General features: G+C 33.9%; 5 protein-coding genes and 1 long non-coding RNA gene across 6 annotated transcripts in view; 5 read left to right on the forward strand and 1 right to left on the reverse strand.

The window, feature by feature from the left end:
• Nucleotides 1-27,952, reverse strand: part of LOC123703450 (calsyntenin-1) — a 177,270-nt gene that overhangs the window by 84,248 nt on the left and 65,070 nt on the right. The gene's annotated exons all lie outside the window — the stretch shown is intronic.
• Nucleotides 2,272-4,320, forward strand: LOC123703453 (putative per-hexamer repeat protein 5). The gene is made up of 3 exons (XM_045651446.1): nt 2,272-2,318; nt 3,427-3,792; nt 4,140-4,320. The coding sequence occupies exons 1-3, from the start codon at nt 2,307-2,309 to the stop codon at nt 4,296-4,298; spliced, it is 537 nt and encodes a 178-aa protein (XP_045507402.1). The 5' UTR covers nt 2,272-2,306; the 3' UTR covers nt 4,299-4,320.
• Nucleotides 7,524-9,196, forward strand: LOC123703454 (glycine-rich protein DC9.1-like). The gene is made up of 3 exons (XM_045651447.1): nt 7,524-7,536; nt 8,293-8,496; nt 8,992-9,196. Exons 1-3 carry the CDS (start codon nt 7,525-7,527, stop codon nt 9,148-9,150), a joined length of 375 nt encoding a protein of 124 aa, XP_045507403.1. The 5' UTR covers nt 7,524; the 3' UTR covers nt 9,151-9,196.
• On the forward strand, nt 14,590-15,648 carry LOC123703455. The gene is made up of 2 exons (XM_045651448.1): nt 14,590-14,636; nt 14,924-15,648. The coding sequence occupies exons 1-2, from the start codon at nt 14,625-14,627 to the stop codon at nt 15,227-15,229; spliced, it is 318 nt and encodes a 105-aa protein (XP_045507404.1). The 5' UTR covers nt 14,590-14,624; the 3' UTR covers nt 15,230-15,648.
• Nucleotides 18,851-20,979, forward strand: LOC123703456. Its single transcript, XR_006752997.1, has 3 exons — nt 18,851-18,943; nt 19,346-19,387; nt 20,777-20,979. It is a non-coding gene; the product is annotated as an uncharacterized LOC123703456 (long non-coding RNA).
• Nucleotides 23,304-24,553, forward strand: LOC123703452. The gene is made up of 3 exons (XM_045651444.1): nt 23,304-23,326; nt 23,411-23,857; nt 24,297-24,553. The coding sequence occupies exons 1-3, from the start codon at nt 23,315-23,317 to the stop codon at nt 24,459-24,461; spliced, it is 624 nt and encodes a 207-aa protein (XP_045507400.1). The 5' UTR covers nt 23,304-23,314; the 3' UTR covers nt 24,462-24,553.

A 27,952-nucleotide genomic window follows, 5' to 3' on the forward strand; every position in this document is an offset into this window, starting at 1 on the left:
ATAATTAAGTGACTGCACCTCGCATCCTTGTAACAACAACGATGGAAAACTAACCTAATTCCCAAGTTAGAGAGTGCAAATTACCTCACTTGAGGGCTGTAGAAAAAACCCTAATATCATCAAGATAGTGTGAGGTGAAGAACCTTCGGTATTAGTCCCACATCTTGATTGGTTTCCGACTATTTTCTATTTTGGATGCGATAAGGTGAAGCTATCATATGTATCGGGTTCTTTTGAGGTTTATACATTTTATTTTTTGATCTTTTAACCAGTCTGTATTAATAGGACAGTTGAAAACTAATGCAAAATTTATACAGACCATCAAAATCGGAACTAATGAGTTTTTTTATTTCTGATTATTATAACGAACTGTGAACTAACTGCCTAAACTCAATTAAAGTTTTCTGTTTATACTACAAATAAATGCGGACGTATCCGGCAATTAATTACTTACTTACCATTGTTTAAAATTATTATAATGTAATTATCTTGTGTCACACAGAACACCGATGTTTAAAATTATTTTAAATCTATAACAAAAACATCCACCGCACCTGTAGCAAAATAAAGGAAAATTATAATAAACGTTAATTTGCTCACAATTTTCAGAGTAATATTTAATAATGAAAGTATAATGAAATATCTTTCATGGAAAATGAATATGGACTTCGTTACAAAATATATTAATTTATTATTTTGCACTGATGTAGGTACCTACTACCTACTTAAATTGAAAGGGTTGTTAACGCGTGTTTTTTTAAACAGTTCATTGTACAATGTGTACAAATTAAAATTAGTGTTTTAAGTACCTAGCTACTATCACTCTGTAGAAATTTCTTGTCAACTCAGATCTTGGTACATAGTAAATTTAATTCACGTAGAGATCTTTGCTTTTTTTTCTATTTGCTTAAAATTTAAATGACTTCAGTACAAAACAGAAAAAAAAAAGAAAAGGCGGGTCACTGGTTTAAATAATAAATTAAGAACGCAAAACAAACGTTTTTCAAATAAAAACGCTCACCGAACCTTATGATGCTGTTAAGTCGGCCACTACGGCTTACAAAATAAAATTTCAGATATATTCCAGAGCAGCCTACTTACAGTACGGCAAAACCGTAGAAAACATTTCTGATTTTAATAGCCGAGTAAATAAACGACAAAATAGGAATATTGATTTACGAGCAATTTCAGCGTTGTTTGCAAATGAATCTCAGTTTTAAAATGGTTTAACGTTTAAGCAATTATTTGTTTAATGTATTAAAAACGGGGTCAGTAATAACTCCATAGGTATATTTAAAAAAAATTAAAGGTGCGTTACAATTTTAAATAACATCAAATAGACATTTGCGGCTTTAAAATTATCAGTTGTTGCTACGGCTAAATATAATAGGACTACTTTAAATCTTCATTAGCGGTTATTGTCTATTAATTACACCACAAAAAGATAAAAATTTACAACGGTACTAATGAGCTTCAAAATTTTCTAGTGAGCTCCAAAATTTTCTAACTAAGATTTAAACAAATCTTAGAAAATTTTGGAGTCGATTACATGTTGTTTGATAAGATTCCTTAGTTAATTGTTGGCGAAATGCCGAAATAACTAATTTTGGTCCTTTATTCAAATTTATTTCATTTCCATATAAAATATTATCGATTATTGAAAACAATTGATACGATTTCAGTAAAGGCAATCTCTACACGTGTCAACAATCGATATGTCACAGGAATCATCTTAGGTGAAAAGGACTATAGTATAATTACAACTTATGGAAGAATTTCCGCAATGGGAAATGCTGAAACAACATGTTTACACACATACGTCTCGAGAGCAACTGAACAGCGACGAACGCACTGGTGGCTTGGAAGTCACCTGAGTGGCAACAAGATCACGCGCGCTTACGACTTCTAGTGTCTTGTTATTTAGATTTCTATGACTCAAACATATTTACATGTTACTCAAAAAAATATTTAAGCAGCTATACCTACTAAAGATAAGTAAGAAAAAGATGGAATTAAACGTAGATACCTAATGTTGAATGATCTATGAAATGTTAATTTGGAAATTAACTACTAATTACATATATCTAATATTTTTCGATATCTATGTAATTACTAATTATTATAAGACAACACGATTTTTTGTAATTGTTTAGCCACGTAACCGGTTAAAAACATATCAAGGAATCACGTAAAATTAATTCAACTAAATATATTGCAAAATGTATTAAGCTAATGACATAAAATATAAAGGTAAATTATTTCTGTTTGTGGCACATTGAAACCTCGTCCTCCGAAGAGACAGCACTATGAAGTATACTGTAAGTTTTTTTTATTGTTATTATTAATTTATTTGTGTTAAACAATATTGTTTAGAAAAAAAAACTTGAGATGTTCGATTTGAGTAATGTTTAGGATATCTTAAATATCTTAAAATCTATATTAAAAAGTTTACTTTGTATGAATGTGTGTTACTTTGTTAAAATAAAACTTGAAAAATTCAACTTGTTCAACGGAAATTTCGATATTATGATAAAAGTTGTTGTTAACGGAGAGGAATCTCGCGGTGCGCCGATTTATATAGGTGTTCCGCAGGGATCTATCTTAGGACCGTTTTTGTTCTTAGTGTATATTAATGACCTACCTTATTATTTGCAGAATATGTGTGAAATGGTACTTTTTGCAGATGACACCTCATTAATATTTAATGTGGATAGACATGACACAAATGTTGACGAAGTAATCTCTGCTCTTTTACGCATATCCAATTGGTTCAATGCTTAATAATTTATTATTAAATGCAAAAAAAAACAAATTGTGTAGAATTTATTCTTCCAAATGTAAAAAAAAGTGTAAAAGGATCTTATTTTAAACGGGAAGGTTTTTCTTGGTTTGACACTAGATGAGAAGCTACAATGGGGGGCCCATGTTGCCACCACCGCTGCTAAGCTTAGTTCAGCTGCATATGCAGTTCGAAGAATAAGGCATCTCACCGATGAAGACACGGCTAGATTGGTTTATTTTAGCTACTTTCATAGCATTATGTCCTATGGAATTCTGCTATGGGGCAGGACTGCAGATATAGAAACTATATTTATATTACAGAAAAGATACCATATGCCATACGCTCTATATATAATGCTTATCAGGATAGCTTTCCGCCGGCGGCTCCGCCCGCGGTTTCAAAGAAAAACTCGCATAGTTCCCGATCCCGTGGAATTTCCGGGATAAAACCTATCCTATATTACACGTGGATAATGTAGCTTTCGAATGGTGAAAGAATTTTTAAAATCGGTCCAGTAGTTTATGAGCCTATTCATTACAATCAAACAAACAAACAAACAAACAAAGTTTTCCTCTTTATAATATTAGTGTAGATTTCATACAAATCAGAAATATTACGCAACTAAATATTACTTTTCTTTACAGATTGTCGCGTTATTAAGCTGCTTTTTAGCACTAGAAGCTACACCGTTATTTAACCAATTTGGTTTGGATGACGACACGACAGGAATAGGGACCGGGTTGGGTATTGGGTCTGATTTAGGGTCAGGTATAGACGATATTGGCACTGACATTGGTACCGGTATAGGTACCGGTATGCTGAACGGTATTGGCACCGGTATGGGAACTGGCGTGGGTACCGGTATGATGAACGATAACTTCGCTCACGGCGGCCAGTACGGTGCCCAGAGCTTGACCAACGGCGAGTCTGGCCTCGGCTTGCAGGCCGCGCATATCGCTGGCGTAAGCAACTTCCACAACATCGGATCTCACCACACTAGTAAAACTTCCGTGAGTATATACATTTATATAATAAAACTATTGTTCGCACTAACAAATTTGAGATAGCCAAGGAGCTTAATTTCGCTTTAAACAGCATCATTCATTAAAAATACAAAAGAAAAGTCTTTAAACTTATACCAAAAATCCTCTTAAAACAAAATACTTTCCGCTATATTTATCACCCTCTTATTTAAATAAACAAAAACACATAAAATTTTTACCTATCACCCACTTAATTTACGACCCCTGTCTTTTCATTGCCTCTTTATGCATTTAACTCAACACTCATCTCTGACTAACTTAACTATCACTATATTTCATAGCACCACCCACTTTACCCACGTCTTTCTCTCCAGATAAACCACGTAGAAAGCGACGAGACCCACAACATAGGCGGTAGTACTGCATTCGACCAAGCTGCGCTGGCTGGTGGCGGCTTCAACCGCTACCAGAAGGGCGCTTCGCAGTTCGGCAACAACTACGGTGCGGGCAACCAGCAAGGCTTGATCGCATAAAATATAAAACCTCGAGATGAAAATAAACTATTATTTTTATTCGTTATTGTTCATTAATTTTCCTATTAAATTATGATATCTAACTTATATGCAAATATGACGTTTAAACGTTTGAAAATGGGCCTGTTAAAAACAGTCGCGTTGTTAGTTAGCAGCTATTTGGTAAATTGCTATGATAATATGACTAAACGAAATTCCCTTTTATGAAATTTAATCCTACTAATTTAATAAATGCGAAAGTTTGTGAGGATGTGTATGTGTGTTTGTTTGTTACTCTTTCACGCAAATTCTACAGAACCGATTACAATGAAATTTAGCACATATATAGAGGGTAACTTGGCTTAACACATAGGATAGTTTTTATCCCGGAAATCCCACGGGAACGGGAACTATACGGGTTTTCCTTTGAAAACGCGGGCGAAGCCGCGGGCGGAAGTCTAGTAATTTTTAAAAAACAGCAATGCTTATTGAGCAAGCAGAAAAATACAATTCACATACTCAAATATACAATATAACCTAATAACAAAAGACAATAAATACTTTAAAATATTCCTTAAAATATTGTCTTCTATATCGGACGGTTAACTCCACGACGGAGACAAAGCTGAGCTAGTACAGACTTTTAGTCTCATTTGCAATTAAATTAAATTGTTTAATTTATTAACGCCACCGTAGAACGTTGCAGACGAAAGATAGCCCCCGCCATTTCTACTCGAATGAATTTAAACTATTAATTTAATAAAATTATAAGTAATTTTATTAAATTAATAGTAAACTTATTTCCATTTAAATATTTGCACACCCAAATAGTGGGTAGAATGTATTAGCGCCTTAATATTGTAACAACACCTTTTTTGTAACTACATTCTTGTAAATAAATGAAATTTGAATTTAAATTTGAACATTTTCTTTGTGTGGCGTTTGCGAAATTTAATGTCTGGAACAATTAATTATTTGATGCAAAATGTTATAATTGTAGTTCAGATTTAAACCTTAATTAATATTTTAGAAAATACTATATTTATGAAAACATGAACTTTCCATTTACCTATTGTTATTTAGAACGAATAACAAATAATGCTATCTTTTACTTATACACAAAGAAATCTTTGATCTGTATCATATGATTTAGGAATAGATAATAAATTTATGTGTAGAGTTGTTGTTATTATATTTCATGGAATATAGCCTGAATCCTGACTTTTGGTATCAACATTTAATAGGTGTTACGTTCAAAAGAATAATGTTTTTTATAGTAATGTCTAAACCGAAAAGTTAAAAGGGGATGAGATTCGCAAATCTACACAAACTGATAAATAGTAAATAGTCCCATTTACTTTACAAAACACCATTCCTATAATACAAATTTAAACAATTTTATTGAAAAAAACCAACACTTTACATAAACAACCTACATAAGCAATTTATTATCGAGGAAAGGAAAATATTCTTGTTAGTTTCATATCCTTGAGCTTATCCTGCATTCCTTTTGAAATTCCAAATCCCGCGTGTGATTGGTGACAAATCCTCAAATAATTGACTTTTAAATCATGCATCGAATAGCATCTGCCGTATATTATATTTCCTTTTCTTTATTTAGGTAATATTCCTTTCATATGGTCTGTTATAAATAATTTAAAAACACCAAATACCTTAAATAACAAGAATATCTACCTGGCAAAAAATTATATTGAGGGTAGTCTCACAATATTAAAATCACCATCTACCTACCACCCTTGGTCGTCGAAATTTAAATTTCTAATTAATCAATCTATTTGTAAATTTGTTTTAAATCCGATTGTACTTTAACTTTTAAACCAATATAAACCACTAGCTTGTTTCTTAAAGAAAGGAACGGACAGAAACTTAATTATTCAACGTCGAATTATTTTTATATTAGGGTCGACGTACTCCTTGGCTTCGTTTTTATACCCACAATTTTTTTAAAACCTTTAGTTATTTGCTGGTTGACAATTATTGTTGGAAATGAATTATTTTTTCTACATGCTTTTGATGCTCGACTATCGAGGCAAGAGTATGTTCTAAGTCAATGTATGTTTGAAATGTTTCACTTTTACGTCGCTAGATGGCAATTACTATTTCAATTTATTTTATTTTTATTCTATCTGTATTTGCTTTTGGTAAATGTGTGAAATACCTACACACATTTACCTAGTACTTTTAAAGACGAAAACTAAAAAAAATATAGGGTTGTACCACACCCCGGACACTCCATACAAAATTATAGTTTTGACAGTCACACTGTAGAGACTGCAAATGTGTGTGTAAACTCTTTATGGTTGGCACATTTGTGACTAGCGTAAAAAAAAATTCGCGTTTTTCTGATGAAATACATCCGTAAACAGCACAATATCTAACCATTTTCTACGAAAAACGATAATCACAAATCCAAAATAATAAAATTGCTTTAAGTCAATTTGATTAATGTTGTCAATCTTCGTTGCGTTTCGTCTAAAGACGTCGTTGGTATCGTCCTTGCGGGGAAATGGGTACCATAACATGTCTGATCGTGCGGGGTGAGGTAAGTGTTTAATTTTGGCGGGAGGCGGAGAGTGTCCGTTCTGTAGCGTTTAGCTACTATTATGTATTCTGTGGTTGTACTACAAAAATATATGTCATATGTTCGTCAGTCGTGATCGACAGAACCATTAGATTTTTATTCAGAACTAGCTTTCCGCCCGCGACTTCGCCCGCGCAGTCAAAGAAAGAACCGCATAGTTCCCGTTCCCGTGGGATTTCCGTGATAAAACCTATCCTATGTCCCGGGGTAAAAAGTAGCCTATGTCCTTTCTCGGCTATCAAAATATCTCTATATCAAATTTCATGCAAATTGGTTCAGTAGTTAAGGCGTGATGGAGTAACAGACAAACAGACAGAGTTATACTTTCGCATTTATAATATTAATATTCAGAATATATTCAGAATTATTTTACTTTATATTTTGTACTGTATTCCATTATATAAAAGAATAATTAGGCTTTTATATAACTGATGTCGTTTATGTAATGTACCTACTTCAGTGTGATTTCTTAACGACCCCTTAGTGGAATCCGCCTAAATACGCTAGTAGCGGGACATTTTTAAATCGTTTATTAATTGTTTTTTATCTTTAAATTAATTAGATAATACGTCCTCTAATTTATTATCTACACTATATAATATGGTTCCGAAAAAATTAAACATTCATTCGTTGAAAACGTTCAACATGAAGCTCGCTGTAAGTGTAATTTTTTTATAAAAAAAAAAAAAATTAACGAAAAGTTTTAGACAGATCTGATTTTTTTCAACTTCATTAACTATCAAATATTTTTTTCAATAACCAAGTGTAGATAATGTTTTTAACTTTTCTAATGTTATTTTATTCCGAATTCCGAAGTCTTTTCTGCTCGTAATTTTCCCGGTCACTATTTTTATTTAATTTAGTCCCACAGCTCTTAGGTAATCTAATATTTCCAATCAAATTAAGACCAAAAGAAAGAAGACCACATAACTCCTTAATTGAAAAGTTGTAATTCGATAATCTTTTTAAAATTTAGTGCCTAAAAAACCAGGTATCCAGTTTCGAATTAGTCCAATATAGGTACATATTTAATCCGTTTTCATATAGCATATGATTTAATTATGTTTGATAAATACAGTTAGTTTATAGTGAAGAGACAACATTATTTCAATTAGACCTATATTATATTTATCCAGCCTTATAGCATTCCATTTCCGATGATCTGCAATCTAAAAGCATCTATACGTGTCGACGAAATTCTCCACATCACTACATAGTATAAAACAAAGCTTCTGTCCCTATCCCTTTGTATGCTTAAATATTTAAAACAACGCAGCGGATTTTGATGCGGTTTTTTTAATAGATAGTGTGATTTAAGAGGAAGGTTTTAGTATATAATTTATTAGGTTTTAGAGAAAGCGGGCGAAGACGTGGGCGGTAAGCTAGTTATTTATATTATGATTTAAATTTCAGGTGATTCTCGTGCTCACTTGCGTCGTGGCATCGCAGGCCCAACTGTTCGGTCTGGGAGGGCTCTTCAGAAATTTCGTGCACGGCGGGGGGTATGGAAACCAAGCATACGCAAATGGCTTGGGCGGACAATCTAGCCAGGGCTACCAGAATTCTGGTATGGGCGGATATCACAACATAGGTGCACACAACAGGAGGATTAGCAATGTAAGTAATATTGAAATGATAAAGTCACATTTTTCTTCAATCAGGACTTATTTATTTAAAAATTTTACTTACAGCAATTAAACCAAAACGTACATTGAATTTAGTAACGATACATAAAAAAAAAACAAAACGGACACACATATTATGTGCGGCTAAATGCATCCACACCTACTAATGTATCCTACAGAGGGCCAGAAATCATCATCTTATCCTGTTCAGATTGAGCAATAAAGTTTCCAAACTTGTATCTATGACGAGTTAGAAAAAAAAAATTTCCTTCATTTCTAAAAGAATTTCTATCTTCTAACTGTAACGAAATCTTTCGATTATTGATGTTAGTCCTAAAACAGATCACAATAAGCCCCATAAAAACTAATTCTAGGTCATAAATCGAAAAATACAAAACATTAACGCTATTGCATGTATGTGCTAGTATTGTGTCTTTTATCAACACACAATCACAGAGATATCTGATATATTATCATTATTTCATAGATACAACAGAGCGAAGATTCTGGGTACCACAACATGGGCGGCGGTCAAGGGTACAACAACTTAGGGTACGGCGCCAACGGGTACAACGGGTACAACAGAGGCTTGGGCAATTACGGCAACTCGTATGGCCAGGGTATGGAAGGCGAGGGTATAATGTAGGACGGGAATTTGTTGATGAAATAAATGTTTTGTTTTTGTTTGTTAACTTTGTGTTTTTGTACCCTACCAAATGTACCCTTTGAAATAAGAATGAAACAATGTACCTATGTTCTAGGTTAAAAAGTAGCGTGAGCATAAAAGTTTGAGAAATATATTACGTGTGTCCATTGACACACGTACAAGAGTACAATTTTCAGAAAAAGGCATTGCATTTATTTTCACGTAATGCAACTATACAAAATAAAAATTAAACAGCAAACGTTTCAATCAAATTCCACGCGCTATCCTTCACAGAGTACAGACCCACAGTGCCTTATTTCAAAGCTCGTTCAAGTTTTTCGTTTCCAGTGTTAATTACAGCAACGATGCCTCTCCTGTAAAATATCACTAAATGAAGAGCGAAATAACTCGTCGAAAACGTTCACTCATTTCACACCGGCTCGTGTCGCGATATTGAACTCTACTGTCATGCAATAAGGTTCAATTTACCTTGGCACACGGGTACACAACTACAAATCTTGTAAAATAGTTCACTTTTGTTCGGTTAAGAATGCGCTTTCCTCGTATTCAGCTACGTTACAAAAGCTACTTGTATTTCATTGTTGCTATGTCACACAATACGCTGCTGCAACATTTGCAAATTATCTACAGTTTATTAATAAAGCCAGAAGTCAGAAGAAAAGCTGCTTCCCACTTTGTATATTGCTTTTCCTGAAATACATCTAATTTTATTCAGGTATTTATAGGTAATGTTCATTGAGACGTATATACAAAGCGTTTTATTTCATTACTTAGTCCTTAGAAAACATCTCTTTCGCGTCTGAGTGAAAAGCATAAAGAAAATTACTTCTTGTAGATTAAATAAATAAAATATAGGTTGGAATTATCAGAAACCTGATTTTATTGTCACCCAACATAGCTCTATATAAATACAAATCTTTCACATACTCGAACAACGCTAGATACAAACACACAAAAATAAACAAGGCAATGAGAACCTTCGTCAACCTTGGGAATGTTAACACATAATATATCATCCCTTTAATTGATGAGGGTTAAAAAACGCGGTGACATTTAAATGTTAATATGTACATTCTAAAGGTCATAAGCTTGGATTGATTAGTCCTTCGTTAATTGTATTAAAAATAGATGGTTTAAGTAAATTTCCTAAGTTACAAACGTGTTGCTATATAACAGACTAGCTGCTCCTCGCGGTTTCACCCCCGTGGCTCCTCTCCTGTTGGTCGTAGCGTGATAATATATAGCCTTCTTCGATAAATGAGCTATCTAACACCGAAAGAATTTTTCAAATCGGACCAGCAGTTCCCGAGATTAGCGCGTTCAAACAAACAAACTCTTCAGCTTTATAATATTAGTAGGTATATATTATTTATTTACTGTTCGTTCTTTTTAACTCGCTTTTATTAGCTTCACCTGTATGTTTGTATGTAACCGACTCCTATACACGATTTTGACCCATTTTAAACGAACATAATATTTAATTCTAACTTTGCATACTTATCAATGATCGGATACAATTCCATAATTGCATGAGTTATATTCATTATTTTCTTCACTACATAGTATAAAATAAAGTCGCTTTCTCTATCCGTATGTCCTTTGTATGCTTAAATCTTTAAAACTACGCAACGGATTTTGATGCGGTTTTTTTTAAAGATAGAGTGATTCAAGAGGAAGGTTTTAGTATATAATTTATTAGGTTTTAGACAAAGCGGGCGAAGCCGCGGGCGGTGAGCTAGTTCTTTTATAAAAGGACAGGCTCTACCATATAATAATTCATATTTCTCATTAAAAGCAAGAAATACATTATGAAAATACGCAACATGGGGACATTAATTATTTCCGTTTTAATATCGAAGAGAAATTTGCAAGCGTAAGATTTCACGATATTAAATTGTGAACTCAACCTAATTCGTGTCAAGCATTCGTCTACTATAAAACCTACATTTTACATTATATATTAAACGTGTGTCCCATTAACATGATTTTTCTTAGACATGAGAAAAATATAATTTTTTAATTTAGAGCAATTTTTAACGTCGCAATGAAGAATGTTTAGAAAAGATACTGCTATTATTAAATTAATTGGTTTCATATGCACATTATATTGTTTAATTGGAATCGAAATATTAAAATCAATGTACCTAAAAGAAGTAAAAAAATGTTCAAAAATAAAAAAGTGAATACAAGATTCTTTTTTTGAGGAAAGTAAATTTTAATGTCAAAAATGTCAAAAACCACTCATCCTTAATGCTCATTTATCTGTGGTAATACCACTTACTCTAAATCTACACCATATGAACAAGAAACTTAACCATCTTCCTATCTGTAAAACGTCAAAAATCGAAATCTATTTGGGAAAACCAAAACCCTTTTAAAGTTAATTACATACGCTTTTATAGACGTTATTATTCAATATTCTTAATAGTTTATAAAAACGATGAGACGAGATAACGTTTCAATTAAGCAACGACCGTCCAGTTATCAACATGAAAATTTTTGTGAGTACAATTATTCTTGTATATTTTTTTGTATCACAGATAAGGCGTGTCATCTGATGGTTGAGAGAGATAATTTTTAAGCTACGTTATTAACACTTAGAACATTATTACTTTTTTCAATAATGTTTTTGTAATAATTATGAACACACGAATTTTAAGGGAGAACTTAAACTTATTCTTAATCTTATTCTTTCCGTAAATTGTCTAATAATTTCAATATTCCTGTTTTTTTTTGTTCTTTAAAACACTAAGTATTTACTTCCAGAAAGTAATCATGAGTCGTAAATTAATCGCATTCATACCAAATTCTACACAAATACATTCCTTACAATTCCATTCGCATCACAATAATATTGAAAATCAACACCTTTTCAGTTACCAATCCTCTTTTACCTTGCTGCATCAGAAGCGCAACCATTATTCAATCCCCTGGAAGCTGTTTCGAGCATTGGATCAAACCTTGGCGATGGAATCGGTTCCAACGTGGAGAATATGATAGGTTCCACCTTGGGAATGGGAGATATGGGAGATATGGAAGGAATGGGAGGAGGGGGAATGGAAGACATAGGTTTAGACGACCTAGGAGGCGAGGGATTGAATGGAATGGGGTTAGGCGGCTTGGAAAATGGCCTGGGACTTGATGGATTGGGGAATGGTATGGGACTTGGTGGTTTGGGTAATGGCATGGGGCTAGGTGGTTTAGCGAATGGATTGGGGTTATTCGATTGATGTATAATAAATGAACAATAAAGCTTTAAAATATAGTTATGACTTGATTCATTTATTTCTTTGATGCTTGTGCGTTGCGCTGGCAAAATAAAATATGAAAAATATAAATAATAACAGTACAAACAAGTGATAACTGTGTTAAAAACAACCGACTTCAAACTTGCACTTGCAACATTTACAAATACAGACAAAAATGCTCATAAAACAAAAACTACTGGGCCTATACGAATAAAATTTTTATGGGACCAATTCGACACCATCCCGCATCGAACAAAAAAGAATCACGTAAATCGGACAGAAACCTCGGAGTAATCAGTGTACATACAAAAAAAATATATATATACCGCCCGAATTGATAACCTCCTCCTTTTTTTGAAGTCGGTTAAAAATTATTTTTATATCTGAAACTATGCAAAGATTATTTACGATTATTTCGTTACACAAATTTTTTTATTAAGGTTTCATTCTCATGATTTGAAAATGAAACTTAATATTACATGAATTAGCACAAAACTTGAAAAAAAAAACCGAATGACCAATTCGAGATTTTCACCGAAATATATGTGAAAATTATCATTTTAAGTTTTTCTATTAAACTTGGACTTTAATAGAAAAGAATGTTAGACAAATTTGCGACTCTACAAAACTTACTTTACTACATTATGCGTATTTATTCTCCCTTTACAAGTCTACCCTTTGAATTACATTAAGGGACTTTATACGAACAAGTTGAAGGTTGAATTACAAAGTTGACATCCGAAATGCTTGTAAATATTCACGGCAAAAACATCTAGAGACCTTTTAGAGTGTACGACACGATCGTACCACAGGTCGCATCGAAAACATACTTCTATTGCGCAAAAAGTGAGGGTTGTAGTCGTCCTGATTTTTAACAGCTGCGGCATGAAGTTTTGCTAATTTACTATTATTTAGCGATATACGAGATTCGTCAAAAATGCATTTGCAAACAGATCTTTGTATAGCTAGGTACACGTAGTTATATGTAGGTATCCAAAAGAAAGTATTGAAATTACATCTGTGTTAGTTTTCGTATACAAAAATAGCTTACATATAGGTACACTTTTGTATTAGATAAGAAAGAAAAGAACGAACGAATTTCAACAATTCATACAAATAATTTGAAACATACCGATATCGTATCGGCTTATGTAAAAATACTTTAAAGTAATTTTGCAATTATGAGGTTTATAATATTATGTTTAATAGCGTACTGGAACTTTCCAAGAGCCATTGTTATTGCTATTTAGGTAATAACCTAATTTAAGTCCAAAATGGATTTTGCACGTATGTTTTGCTGCTACATAAACTTGGCTTATCTGTATGTCAAATTTAATTAAAAACTGCGTTTTGTAATAAACACACCTATAAATCTTGACATTATCAACCAAAGATGGCTATGAATTATTAATGTGATATTGAAAAATAATGTAATTTGTAAACATTAAATTCTATAACAAAATTCTACGCTTTTTTTATAGATGGCAGCAAAAAAAATATCATTTATATCTTCCAATATTCTTATTCAATGTCTCCACCCACAGTTTTGAAATTACCTGAAACAAAGGAAAAATCTAATAAATATAAGGTCTTACACACATAATAGGACCCCGTCCGATTAGGGCCCTTCTGGCCTCCTCCACTCAAGCGACAGCCCAAGCCGAGGTTCGAGATCCCCGTCAAGGGGGGACGCCCTTGTGCATGTCGCCAGGGTGAACCTTCAGTTCACCCCCGCGTCCGCGTTAAAATGTAGAAGCCCTTCTGGCTAACATTGAGAAAAACCTTACAAAAAAAAAACATAATAGGACAAGGAAATGTAACGAATTTTGTTAATTTATTTATTTCCAAAAAAGGACAAGGAAAGTCAATCTGTATTGCCCTAATTATAATTAATATAATTATCCTTTAGTCTCTTTCTCATTACATAAATTGTCCAAGAAACAAAATTAACAAAGTAGATTAAAAAAAGATATATAAGTCTAAAATACAGATTAAACATGATAATTAAAAACGCAGTTTTGAACAGTTCTCTCATAATTAATTACATCATAATGTTGCGAGATAATAAGATATAATCGATTTAGTTAAATCGATTTATAATGACAATCGATTATTTCGTTAATGAGCGTATAAAGGTTTATCGGAAGAACCTGAGTAAACAGTCAATCATCAACTGCCTAGTGATATGTTATTGAATTCATAACAATGAAACTCACGGTAAGGATTTGTTTATGTTTCTCGACGTAGTTTTACTGTGACAACTTTTCCTTTAAATGTTTACAAACATTGCCAAAATATCTAACATAATAAGAAAGCAAATAACACAGGCAAATACTGGCGAAAAATGTTGTTTTTTCTTTAGTAAATATAGAAAAATTGACTCTCTTTTAGATCACGATTTATTATCATAAGTTTAAATTTTATTACACTGAATTAACTTCTTTAAATCTTAACCTCAGGACGTTCTAGAAACATCAAAATTAAAACAAATTCGATATTCACAGGTAATTTTAGCATGCCTCGTTTGCGTAGCAATTGTGGAGGCGCAATCCGACCTAGTAAGGGAAATCCTTAAGCGGAAGATCGCATCCATCCTGGCCAGACGTTTGGCCCACGATGGCCAACTGGGGGAGTCAAGTAGGGACTACGCAAGTGGCAGACATTACGCTGGTAGACGGTATGATAATGGGGCAAGTGGTGCTGAAGGAGCCGCGTTCCATAATGCGGGTAGACGCGAATTCCACAATATTGGACATCATCATAGCGATCTATTACCGATTCATCCGCAAAACTCATCCGAATTATTTTAGTTCCCGATTCATCCGAAAAAATATTCCCGATTCATCCGAAATCCAAATTATAATTATATAATTACCAATTCATCCGAAAAAATATTCCCTTTTCATCCGGCATGAAAATATCCTTAAATAAGACAAGAAAAAGTATAGATAGCAGAAAAAATATTTTAAAATATATTAACTCATATTTTTAATATACTGTATTAGGTATTACAAATTATATGTATGTATAAATACAAGTACTCACTTTTTTACAATATTTTTTCACTTTTTAACTGACTTCCCAAAAAGGAGGAGGGTCTCAACTGCCGAGTTGTGTTTTTTTGTGTGTTTGTACATCGATAGCGCCCAAACGCGTTGACCGATTGATGTGATTCTTTTTACATTCGACCCGAAATATATTCCGAGTGGGCCCATTTCAAGAATATTTGAAATCGATCCAGTAGTTTCAGCAAACTTGTTCAGGTAAGATTTTTGATAGGGAATTTTGGAGCAGATTAACTTCAGAATCCTGTATCTATACATTCAACTAGACGTTTACTTTGAATGCTTACAAATCATGTCATATACATAAGGAACCACTGATTCATAGACGAACAGGGAACGACGCGGATGTGTCAATACCAAAAAGTCGGTCCTAACAATAATAAGATATTGGTATTTGAAAGATAAAAGCCTCTCACACGTAATCGATTGCCATTTCTGCAACTACGTTTTATGCGATTGATATATTGCAAACTTCTAGCTATATGGTAAATTTGAACTTTTCCAGGTGACCAAAAAAGAATCCTCAGAGAGTCACAACATAGGCGGTTCAGAGGCATACGACAACGCAGCAGCAGCCGGCAGACGGTACCACAAACACCATAGGGGCGCTAGCGAGGATGCCAATGATTACTCGAGAGGACAGGATCAATCCATTTCAGCTTAATATACGCGTTAAAAAGGAATGAAGTGTTTTTACTTATTTTATTTCCAAGTGAATTAGTTCGTGGGATAAAATCACCCACAAGCCTTCCGCAGTTTTTCCAGTATAGCTCCGTTCCCTTTGCACTTAGCTTGATGTAGATATCTTATAGCCTTCCTCGATAAATAGAATATCTAACACTGAAAGAATTTTTCAAATCGGACCGTATTACCGTAATAACATAATATAAACAATTGTTAAGACCAGATTGGCAGCAATTTGTTTTTCATAGGTCACTCATAATCTAAATTATTAAAACCTTGAAGATATTTCTGTTCACAAAAATATTTTAATTCAATGATTGTACTAAAATTGTAATAAAATCTTCTAAAGAACACTCTTACAGTCTTCCATAACTGTATGTCCTCTACCAAAAACTTGAGTTTCCTCTATAGAAGATTAACTTAAAACGAAGTTGCATGTACCAGCCAGTCAAGATTAATTCCTCGAGTTTACACATTGCCTCTCCATCCCCTGCCATTTTTAATTAGGCAAAGAGCCTTAAACGAAAAGCGAAAGCAAAACCAGGTCAGATGTGTATTTAGATTACTGTATATACTGGTTGTTGCCTGTCGATTCTCTTGTCTATTTAGTATTTAGCTTAATGTACGGATAAGAAAACCTTTATCTTTAGGTACGGTAAGCAAACAAGATATGATAGCAGAAATAAAACAAACGGCGCAAATAAAACCGATTTTCATATAGATATTGTACTATGGAAAGCCAAGTTCCCGTCCGATTAGGGCCCTTCTGGCCTCCTCCACTCAAGCGACAGTCCAAGCCGAGGTTCGAGATCCCCGTCAAGGGGGGACGCCCTTGCGCATGTCGCTACCAGGGTGAACCTTCAGTTCACCCCCGCGTCCGCGTTAAAATGTAGAAGCCCTTCTGGCTAACATTGAGAGACACCACACAAAAAAAAAAAAGGAAAGCCAAGTTCAAAATGGTTGAAAATAAATTAGACAATAGCATTTTTATAAATATAAAAAATGTCAAAAAATCTTTTATAGGCGAGACTGGTGGATCATTATGGTAACTTGAATCCTAATAGGTCCTTAGAGAATGTCAGGTATTTGGGAACAGATACAAATATAACAATATGGTAGAAGGTTGTTATGATGAAAAGAATAATATCGTATGAATTATCCTCTCTCTAGTTTGAAATTATGAAATAAAACTGAATCCATTGTATTGAAAATTGAAACAAATGAAACATTTCATTAAACTCGCAAAAAAATAAACAATTAAATTTGAAATCAATATTTTAAATATTCACAGGTATTCAGTAGAATGAAATTTAATACTCTCAGTGCGTTCACCCGCTGTTTAAAATATTAATACTTCACGAGGTTTATTTTTCAACTGAGTGCGAATTAAAAAATTTATCTGGTGCAACTATTTCCGCAGATTTATTTAAAAAAAATTTTTCACAGCTGCAAGATATAATACATTTAAAATTAAAGGTTTAAAAATAAAAATATATAATGGATCATTGAAAAGAGGATTCATGAGATTTTTTTTTTTTTTGGCTGTTGTTTTTTTGAACGAGCCCACAGATTTTTTTGTCTTTGTATTTTTTCAGTAATCTCTGGGTACATCTATGAACTAGTTAATTGTTCTGAAGGTCAATCGACTTTAAGTCATCATAGAAAATTATTTACTCCCAAAATTGAGTAAATACCGAATTACACAAGCATTTAATATTGCTAAATCAGTTTTCTTACAATTAATTAAGGAAATGGAACTTCCATCAATCTAATTCTCAACCTAAAGAACCAACTAATTTTCTCCTAAAGTCAATTATTTAATTAATCGTATTCTATATGCAAAATAACTTCTTGTTAAAAGATATTATGTACTTGTCACTTTAATTTGATGAACTTCTAAAGTTTTATACAATTACGAAGTTTAGAATGCGAGGTAAAAATAAGATTGTTCAAGAACATTGTCTTTATTTAGATTTTTTTTTATTGGTAATAGGGAAGCGCTTGACCACAATCTCGCCTGATGTTAAGCTGAGATGTGGTATAAGATGGAACGCGCTTCCCTAGAAGGTACTTCACTCTACGCTTTGATTTCTTCATTTACTTCCTGATAATACATAATTATTTTTGGCGGTAAACGTACCGATTTAAGGATTTCCATTTACTGATTCATAATTTTATAATTTTCAATAATTGTATTACATATTTTAATTATTCATCGTGACTGAATGAACCACGATTGTCGTAAAACATAACACTTTTTTATCATCATCAAAATTATTGTTTAGGAAATTTGCGCATGAAGCGTTTTCATACTTCAATACAATTTACATTTCTTAATTCTTATTAGGTATACTCGTTTGTTCAACTCAAAAACAGCTGATCAGATCCGAATGAAACTTGGCATAGTGATAGATTTTAAGCCGCTTCTTGGCATGTGAAAATACACATAATCCAACTGGTTATTGATAGATGTATAATTTATAAACAATATTTTAGTAGGTATTGTTAAAGTTTCATTTGAGGATTTTCTTTTAATTCTTAGTCACGATATCGAATCGTTTTGACCAATATTTAAAATTTAAATACAATTGTATTAACATGATGTAAAAATAATTATAATCAAATATTTTATTAAATTAAATCGTATATTTTTTGAGAATCTCCCGTGTGGATAGAGCCTAATATAGATATATAAACTGGATAAAAGTGAATTCGAGCGAACAAAACCTCATTCCGCACACAATCGCCTATTATCTCAACAATATGAACACCTTTGTGAGTATTCCTATTAATTTTATAATAAAAATTCAATTTTTATATTTAGATATTTTCATTTATTTTTGCGCATTTTTGCTTTTATAGTGGTGGGAATTATATTTTTTGTGTGTATGTTTGTTACTCTTTCACGGGAAAACCAGTTATGTAGCAGTACAAGACTATAAAAATACCTACTCGATTTTTCCCGCTGACGCGTCCGCGTGTAAAGCCGCGCGGCAAAGAAAGACAATTTCGTTACTGAGCTTTTTCCATAAAATTTCAAAACCTCATAATTTTATATTGAACACCATTGAGTAGAAAAAATTGGATGAAGTATTTATACATAATATACTATGTACCTACTGTATTTTTTTTACTTACAGTAATATATTTTTTAATATTTCTTTCTAACTTTTACAGGCAATGATCATCGCTAGCGCAGCCACCCTTCTTTTCTTTATGGTAATGATTTATTTATATCAATCTTTTTTAATCTGTGACGGGTTTTGTGTATCAATTTAGATACACAGAGTAATACGATTCCAAAATTACTATTTTAAATTACCTGCATTATAATATGCCTCATAAAAATCGTGTTGAAATAGCGTCAATATATTTTTGAAAATTGTATATTTCAATGGATGCATTTAAATTATAAATTATGCATAGACCGATAAATAATGATATAGATAGTCAATAACATAAATAAATAATGATAAACAACAAAATATATCAAGTGCTATTAAAATAATTTACTAAAGTTGAACAAAAGGTTGATATCAAGTACGACGGTATTGTTATGATAATAACTCATAGCCATGTAAACTAAAAGTAACTTTATGATCTCTAGTTCAATTATTCGATTTGAAATCTTTTAAAATTTTGAAAAATTATTCAGTCTGTTTCTTAAGTTGCTACGAACGAACGATTAAAAAACTAGCAGTATCCTCGAAGGACCAAATTTCCAATTCATATTTATGATTTCATGAGACGAAAGTAACATTTATTTTAAAGTTTTTATCAAAGCTTAATATTTAATCTTCTTCGCAAATTAATTCCACAAATCAGTAGTTATATTGACGTATAACCATGACCATCAAAATGCGAAATTTGTTCGTTTTATTTTAATAATACTAGAACAGTAATTGCAGAAATACTAGAATACTAGTAATAGTAGTCAGTAGATATTCCACTAAATTAGCCATTTTCTTTTTATTCAGGCAACAATGACTGACGCCTGTATCATACCGATTCCTCCACCGGACGGCTTTACGGAAATCGCTAAGAAAATATATGATAAAATCAAAAACTAAACCGAAACGTTTCCTGGCCATTAATATAATAATGCCAATGTAACAATGATATCCTAAAGGCTAGATCCAATGTAACATCTAACTGAAATCTTTCACAACTTGTTCACTTCTAAAATTAAGTTCTAAAAATTACCCATAGAGATTTGTAAACGAAATTGCGTATACGCACTTGGCATTGTAATGTTAATGTCACATCGAAATATTCTTGTTTGTCACGAATAAACTTATTAACTATTCTTCGGGTTTTTAATTTGAAACCTTATTTTGTGTCAATGTCGGGAGCATTATGGATATGTCAAGGAATATTAAAAGTGGAACGCAAGGATTTTACATCTGACTGGGCCCTCGTACAATGGACATTGTTGGGCGAGTAGAGGCAATCATGATAGTGTAGAGGGTCTATGTAGATTTTTATTCATAATCGACGTAATGGCGGCAAACATTGACCATCATTTGTTGGGCCAACGCCGATTTTGAAGAGGACATTTCCGCTTTTATTTTTTCAAGCGACTTCATATAAGTACTTTTTTCCACACAGGCCACTCAGGCCAATGCCTGCATCGTGCCGATCAATCCGGAGAAGGCTATGGAGTTCGTGGGGAAAATGGTGGAGAAGGGGCAACAAGTAATTACGAACCAATAATTATTTTATATCTAGTACAATTAACAATCCGGAGGCAATGTTGGCATATAATAGCAGTGAAAGTCGCAATGTAAATTGATAATAAACATTTAATTGTAGTTGAATATATTTTATTTACCTTTTTTGTATACATGCTCATTCTTTAAGATCCTTTTTGTTTATATTCAAAGAAGATATTTGTGAAGAAATAGTTAATTACACGATCAATTTATCATAAACAAAAGAACATATCTAACAACTTTTAAAGCCTCGAATATATTTAGGTATATATTATCTCACCATTCAGTTCTAATAATAATCTAGTCCAAATATACATACCTACCCAAGATAATATATTAACATAATAGATACTAATATATGTGTGGAGGAAGGAAGGTGGAATTCCTCCATCGAAAAAGGAAGGATCCTCGACCAGTCTACTCGACTGGCAGGCCGTTCAGGCCCCGATGAATGATGTTGGAAACTTGTATTTATGCTCTGTAGCGAAAACATTTCGCTTGCACGATTCAGAGCGAGGTGTCGCTGGATATGAAAGGATGCATATTGCATATACACTATACATGTCTATCTAGGAATCGAACCAGCACCTTAACCAACCTTACAAAACAACCTTACAAACAAAACCAAATTAAAAACACAACCGCAACGCAAAAGCGGAATCATTTATTCAAGACGTTTCACTAAACAAACAAAACTACAAGTCACTTTGCCACTTACAAACAATCTTGAATAATACAACAATAATTTCATTATTCGTACCCCACCGAGGACTTTCTGAAACTTCTACGAGAGTGTAAAAGCCTTCGTCCCAATAATAGAATTACGTCTTTTGTCTAACGGGCCTTGAAAAATTCTATTACATTAAAACGCTCTTGTATTTCGTTTACACGTTTCAGACGCCTGTTACAAAAGTATTCCGCAAATAAATACTAGTGTATCGTTGTATTTATTACTAGCTTTCCGCGAGTTTAAAACAATGAATAAATGATAAAAAAACATATTTGTTTTATTTTTGAAATCCTTACGAATTAAGCGTAAAAATTCAATGATCAAAGGCATAACATTAAAGTTAACGAAGGCGTAGCAAAATTCAATCTTAGAAAATTGAGCGAATAGATTTCATATAAAAATTAAAAATACAATTAACTTATATTTTCAATTCATCTCTATTAATATCTTATACATGGTTTGCCTGGTAGAAGTCGCTCATTAACAATTAGGTTGCCATAAATATATTGTGCAGGTATCTTTATTAACATCTTACTATACAAACTATTGAATTCAGCTACTAGTTTACTACACATACATCTTATGCAGAGTTTCTTACAACACCATGTTAAAAATAGCTCTATTCTAGAAAACAGACAAAGCCACAGGCCAGAGCTAATATCACAGTATTTTCAGTAGTTTAGAAATTAAAGATTTTAACGGATTTTAAACGCGATTTATTCATTATATTACTTTCCCGACGTTTCGAACACTTTACAGCAAGCATAGACACGGAGAGACTACAATGTTATCGTCTTTATGGTTATTCAAAAAACCGTGCTTAATAACCGTTAAAATAATTAATTTCTAAGCTAATATCACAGTCTCAACTTTTGTAGGCTGTTTAAAAATCTAATTATCCTTAACAAAGATGTTTGTGAATCCATTTTCTCCAACAAGGTCCCCTCCTTTGATCTGCCGACTTGTAGTGGGCATTATAATTATGTTCAACGAATCAATATTTGTTAGACCCTTGACGTTTACAATATTTTCTTTCAGGAATTTTCGCAAGGTTATCTTAAACTTTATCTAAATTCTCAGCAATCAAAAATCTTTCAAAATTAAGACAAAATATTGCGAGGCGGGATAGCTAAGTGGTTTTGCGTTTCTTCAATAACTGAAACGATACGAACAATTTTATAATTCGTATTACCTCCATAGATTTACATAATTTTACCAATATGATATGTAAGTACATTTGTAAATAATAAGATCAGTATTTTAATTTTTAAATTACGAATTGCGTAACTAGGTATTCATCATCATCCCCGTAATATTCATTTTTTATACAGCTATTCTTGGCTATATGTTTTGTGTGGGTTCTTTTCAAAGGGATATTATTTATATCTAGCTGATTAACATACTATTATAGATATATTTCTTTTCAATTCCACTTCAAGATTTTTAAATGTTTATCGTAAGAAACACGAAAAGGTAAAATTGTACAATTCCCACAAATTGAAAAGTACTGTTGAATATCTACCACAAGTAACGATTGTTGATCATTACTTAACAGCATCCATTACTTGGAAATTTGTTAATTGTTCATTGACCATAATTAATTACAATTTAATACTAAACTAATTGAATGTCTTTAGTGCATCAATATAAAAACCAAACGTTTTAACGTATCTACATCATTCGGTCTGGTGTATCAACAACAACATGAAGCTCATCGTAAGTTTACAAAACGTTTTCTATTACCATTTTATTTCCTTTATTTAATTGAGCACATAATCTGAAGCAATTCTTATTTCACAGGTGGTCGTTTCCGTACTTTCCTGCGCGCTAATGCTCGAAGCGGTTCCCTTCGGGCCGCTTGGCTTGGGCTCAAGAGCAGCGCACGCCCTTGGCAATCATCTATTAGGACTTGGCAGTCGTGGCGAGCGCGGCCTCGACGATGTAGCCGGCAACTACAGTCCTGAGGGCATCCAAGACAATCTGTCCAACTTGGACGCTGATGGCAATCCGATAGTTGAGGGAGCGCGTATTGGTGCTGGTCTATTGAACGAAGGCGCTCGCGATATTGGTATCGGTGATTTGGGACTGGGAGGGGGAGAGTCGCACAGCAGGAGGTACGCCAACGGCAGGAACCGAGCCGCTCAGAATTATAACAGAGGCGAGGGCGGCGCAGAGAACCAGTACGCACACAACGCTGGCGCTAAGGAGTTCCACAATGTTGGACAGCGCCACAATAAGGCCGTGACGGTAAGTTTCTAATCCTATTATGTTAAACTGGTAGCTAGATACGCTGAAAAACTTTTATTGGTGTGTTAGATTTATTCATAAAAGCGAGCAAGTCAACAGAAGACATGTCCTAAATCGCATTTCAAATTCGACTATCATCGCAGAAAACTTGCAAACAACCATACCAAATATCTTACTTCACACACATCTTTCTACATAACTAATTTACCAATGCAATTTTCAATACCATTCGTTAAACAAGGCACCATATGACAACTACTATTACTATATCTATTAATCCAACCATACCAAATATCTAACTTCATAATCATGTTTTTTCTACTTAACTATAGTTTATCAATGCAATTTTCAATATTATTGGTTAAACTAATCATCATGTAGCAGCTGTCTACCCTGTATTCACGCATCTCGAGGTATTATACCCCCAAACCATCTCCAGGTGACCAAATCCGAGAACGACGAGAGCCACAACATAGGCGGCTCCGCGGCTCACAACATCGGAGCCAGGGCAGGCCGCCGGTTCCACAACCACGCTAACGGTGCCGTCGACCGAGCCAACGACTACGCCCAGGGTGACGACCAATCTACTGGCTTGATCCAGTAAGGAATATAATCTTAAACTAAGTATTTCTATTTCTTAAATGTGTTCAATAAATACGTTTTCTATTAAAATGTATTTTATTCCCAAAACTATTATATTGTCGTTTTATCGTTGCATATGAATACCAGAAATGAATTCTGAGTTCAGTGGTGCGCTAGACGCGTTCGGAATCGGACGTGATTAGTGCTAGCACAGTAAGGAATAACAATTCGCGTCACGCGCGGCTTTGCCGCTGCATGAACTTTTTATAATGAGTTGTAAAACACTCATTGTAAATGAGCTGTTGGCGTTCATTCAAAATGCCATCGATACCATGGACGAGGTTAGCATCATGCAAATCTGCAAAACTAACTTTAAGGAGGAGGAAATTAGCAGTGGCAAGGTGCTACTCTACCAAACGCTGGACAAGATTGCCACGATGCCGTCCCGCCGCAGGAACGGGGGTGAAAAATGCATACAGGATATCATCAGCCTATTGAAGGTGACTGATCCCGATGACGTGCCCGATTTCGTCGCAAAGGAGTTGCATAAACTTCCTCCGGTGGGATTTGACCACGTCGATGTTACGAGGCTCCTTAAGGACATCACATTCCTTAAGGCGAGTCTGGCCGAGGTACACACCAAGTTGGAGGCTTCAGAGAAGACCATCTCCGATTTACGAGTCGAGTTAGCATCATATCGCGATGCGCATGCAATATGTAGGTCACCCGTGCCGTCATATGTGAATGCACGTCGCGGAGCTCAAAATGCATGCGTCGGCATTTTAACTGCTGATGTTGATGTGTCGCCGACCGCCGATGACCCGAGTGATGCCCCGCGCCCCGCTCCCGTTACCTCTCCCCCGGAGAAGACATCGCATGTCACGTTGCCAGCTGCTCCTCAATGTGACTACGCCGCCGCAGCCTCAAAAATGACTGCGACCCCAAAATCATCAAAAGGAGTAAACGCACCCGTGCGGAAAAGTTTACCTTCAAAAACGAAGGACGTTGACGAGGATGGCTTCACAAAAGTCCAGAAGAAGAAGAAGTTGAATCGTCAGAACAAGTGCGGCACCGCAACGAAAGATCCAAACTTGCGGATGCGCGCAGAGGTGCCGACGACGCCGCTCTATGTGTCTCGTGTGCACTACTGTACCAAGACTGAAGATGTTGTCGAGTACTTGCATGCGAAGACAGGTTTGAGTCTGCGAGTGGAACGTCTGGAGTCTCGCCATAAAGTGAGCTTCAACTCCTTCGTGGTGAGAGTACCGACCGCCAAGCTGAGCGTCTACATGGACGAAGGGTTTTGGCCGCAGGGAGTTGTGTTTCGCCGCTTCCGCGGACGGATACCCGGCCCCCCGGAATCGCGTCACACGCCGAAGGCATAGCGTGTATTAATTTAGTATTTAAGTAGTTTTAAGTTCATATGGGCCGTAGTTTTTAAGTTATATTAAGACCTTTAACTGTAACTACATTTGTTGCCTGAAATAAAGAAATAAATAAAAATAAATAAAAAAATAAAAGTACAAACACAATTGATGTGAATCAGACAAATAAATTTAATACTAAAATAAAACTAAAGTATTAAATAATTAATTAAATTAAAATACACAGGCAAAAAATCTATATCATTATGAAATTTCTTACTCGGAATTAATTTGAGAAATATCCATCAAACCATTCATCAGTTTTGAATATGTATATTACATCTTCAAAACTAGCTGCGCCCCGCGGTTTCACCCGCATTGCTCCGCTCCTGTTGATCTTAGCGTGATATATAGCCTATATAAGCCTTCCTCGATAAATGGGCTATCTAATACCGAAAGAATTTTTCAAATCGGTCCAGTAGTTCCTGAGATTAGCGCGTTAAAACAATCAAACTCTTCAGCTTTAGTATCACTACATAGTATAAAACAAAGTCGCTTTCTCTGTCCCCATGTCCCTTTGTATGCTTAAATCTTTAATACTACGCAACGGATTGTGATGCGGTTTTTCTTAATAGATAGAGTGATTTCAGAGGAAGGTTTTAGTATATAATTTATTAGGTTTTGGATAAAGCGGGCGAAGCCGCGGGCGGTAAGCTAGTAGATAATGAGCTCTCAGAAACTACAACATTTTCACACTTCATACCACGAAAAAGAGCATCTATACCTGAATTGAACTATACCAATATCATCAATTCTACTCGATAGCGCCTCTCGAATTTCACAATACCACATTGCGGTCCTGTATAGGAATACAATACAACTGAGAATGAAATAAAATACAAAATATATTAAATAAAACGATCTCATCACCGCTGTGCATTCTGATACTGACAGGTGTGTCTTCAACAGATATGAGAACAGTTTATTTATGAAAATATCGAATCGAATGATCTTTTCGATACAACGTGTTTATATCATTTTCGCCAACCGTCTAACAAAGATTCAATCAATGAAACAACATAATATTTGAAGTTAGGTATATTTTAAATATAAACATTTGAGTTTTAAACAAAAAACTTAACATTTCGCTAGTCCAAAATATATTTCCTACTTATCATTCAACCAATTATATTCAAACTAGCTTTCTACAGGCGGCTCCGCCCGCGTTTTTAGAGAAAAAACCTCAAAGTTCCCGTTCCCGTGGTATTTCCGGGATAAAACCTATCCTGTGTGTTAATCCAAGTTACCCTCTATATTATGTGTGCTTAATTTCATTGTAATCGGTTCAATAGTATCTGCGTGAAAGAGTAACAAACAAACAATCACACACACACATCCTCACAAACTTTCGCTTTTATAATATTAGTAGGAACTAGGAAGCTTCTCTACTTCAATAGACACTTATCACAACCATCATTACTATTCAATCGTAGGCCCCCAAAACTTGCACTAACCATACCATAAGATGACCGCAAAAAGCAGGGTCACATATTAATACCACCATATTTTAACACCAGTCAACAATACATCGTTGGAGAGTCGACACAGCCTCAGTATGGTGTGGTCACATACCTACTTACCTTATAAGTTTCTATAGGTGAAACAAAAACGTTTTACGATTTTACCAAGAGTACATTTTGTGAGTAGAATGTTTCGGTAGTCATTTTTTTACTGAAACACGTAATAAGTTTAGTTACGTTATTTTATGGACCAATTTCACAACTGACTAAAGTAACTAATTTAGCACTTTTAGATATTTATTTTCATATTGTTTTAATGTTTGCAAATCCAGACGCTACGAAACATGTAAGGTATAATTAATGTAATCTGTAGATACATTTATATAAAAATCATAGATGAAATTTTGTACACAATGATACGAAAATAGACTATTATTAATAGGAGAGTCATAGCGCAATCTAGAATTGTTCAATTAGTCTTCCAGGAATAAATGTTTCAACAGTCAGAGTTATGTTGAATTCTAGTATTCATCGTGAATAAGACTGAAATTGCAATCTATTTTCCGAACCATAACTATTGAAAATAACCTAGAATGTTAAAGTTTATGCAAACGATAATCTACCTAATT

This window comes from Colias croceus, chromosome 26 (genome assembly GCF_905220415.1).
Source record: "Colias croceus chromosome 26, ilColCroc2.1".
Taxonomy (NCBI): domain Eukaryota; kingdom Metazoa; phylum Arthropoda; class Insecta; order Lepidoptera; family Pieridae; genus Colias; species Colias croceus.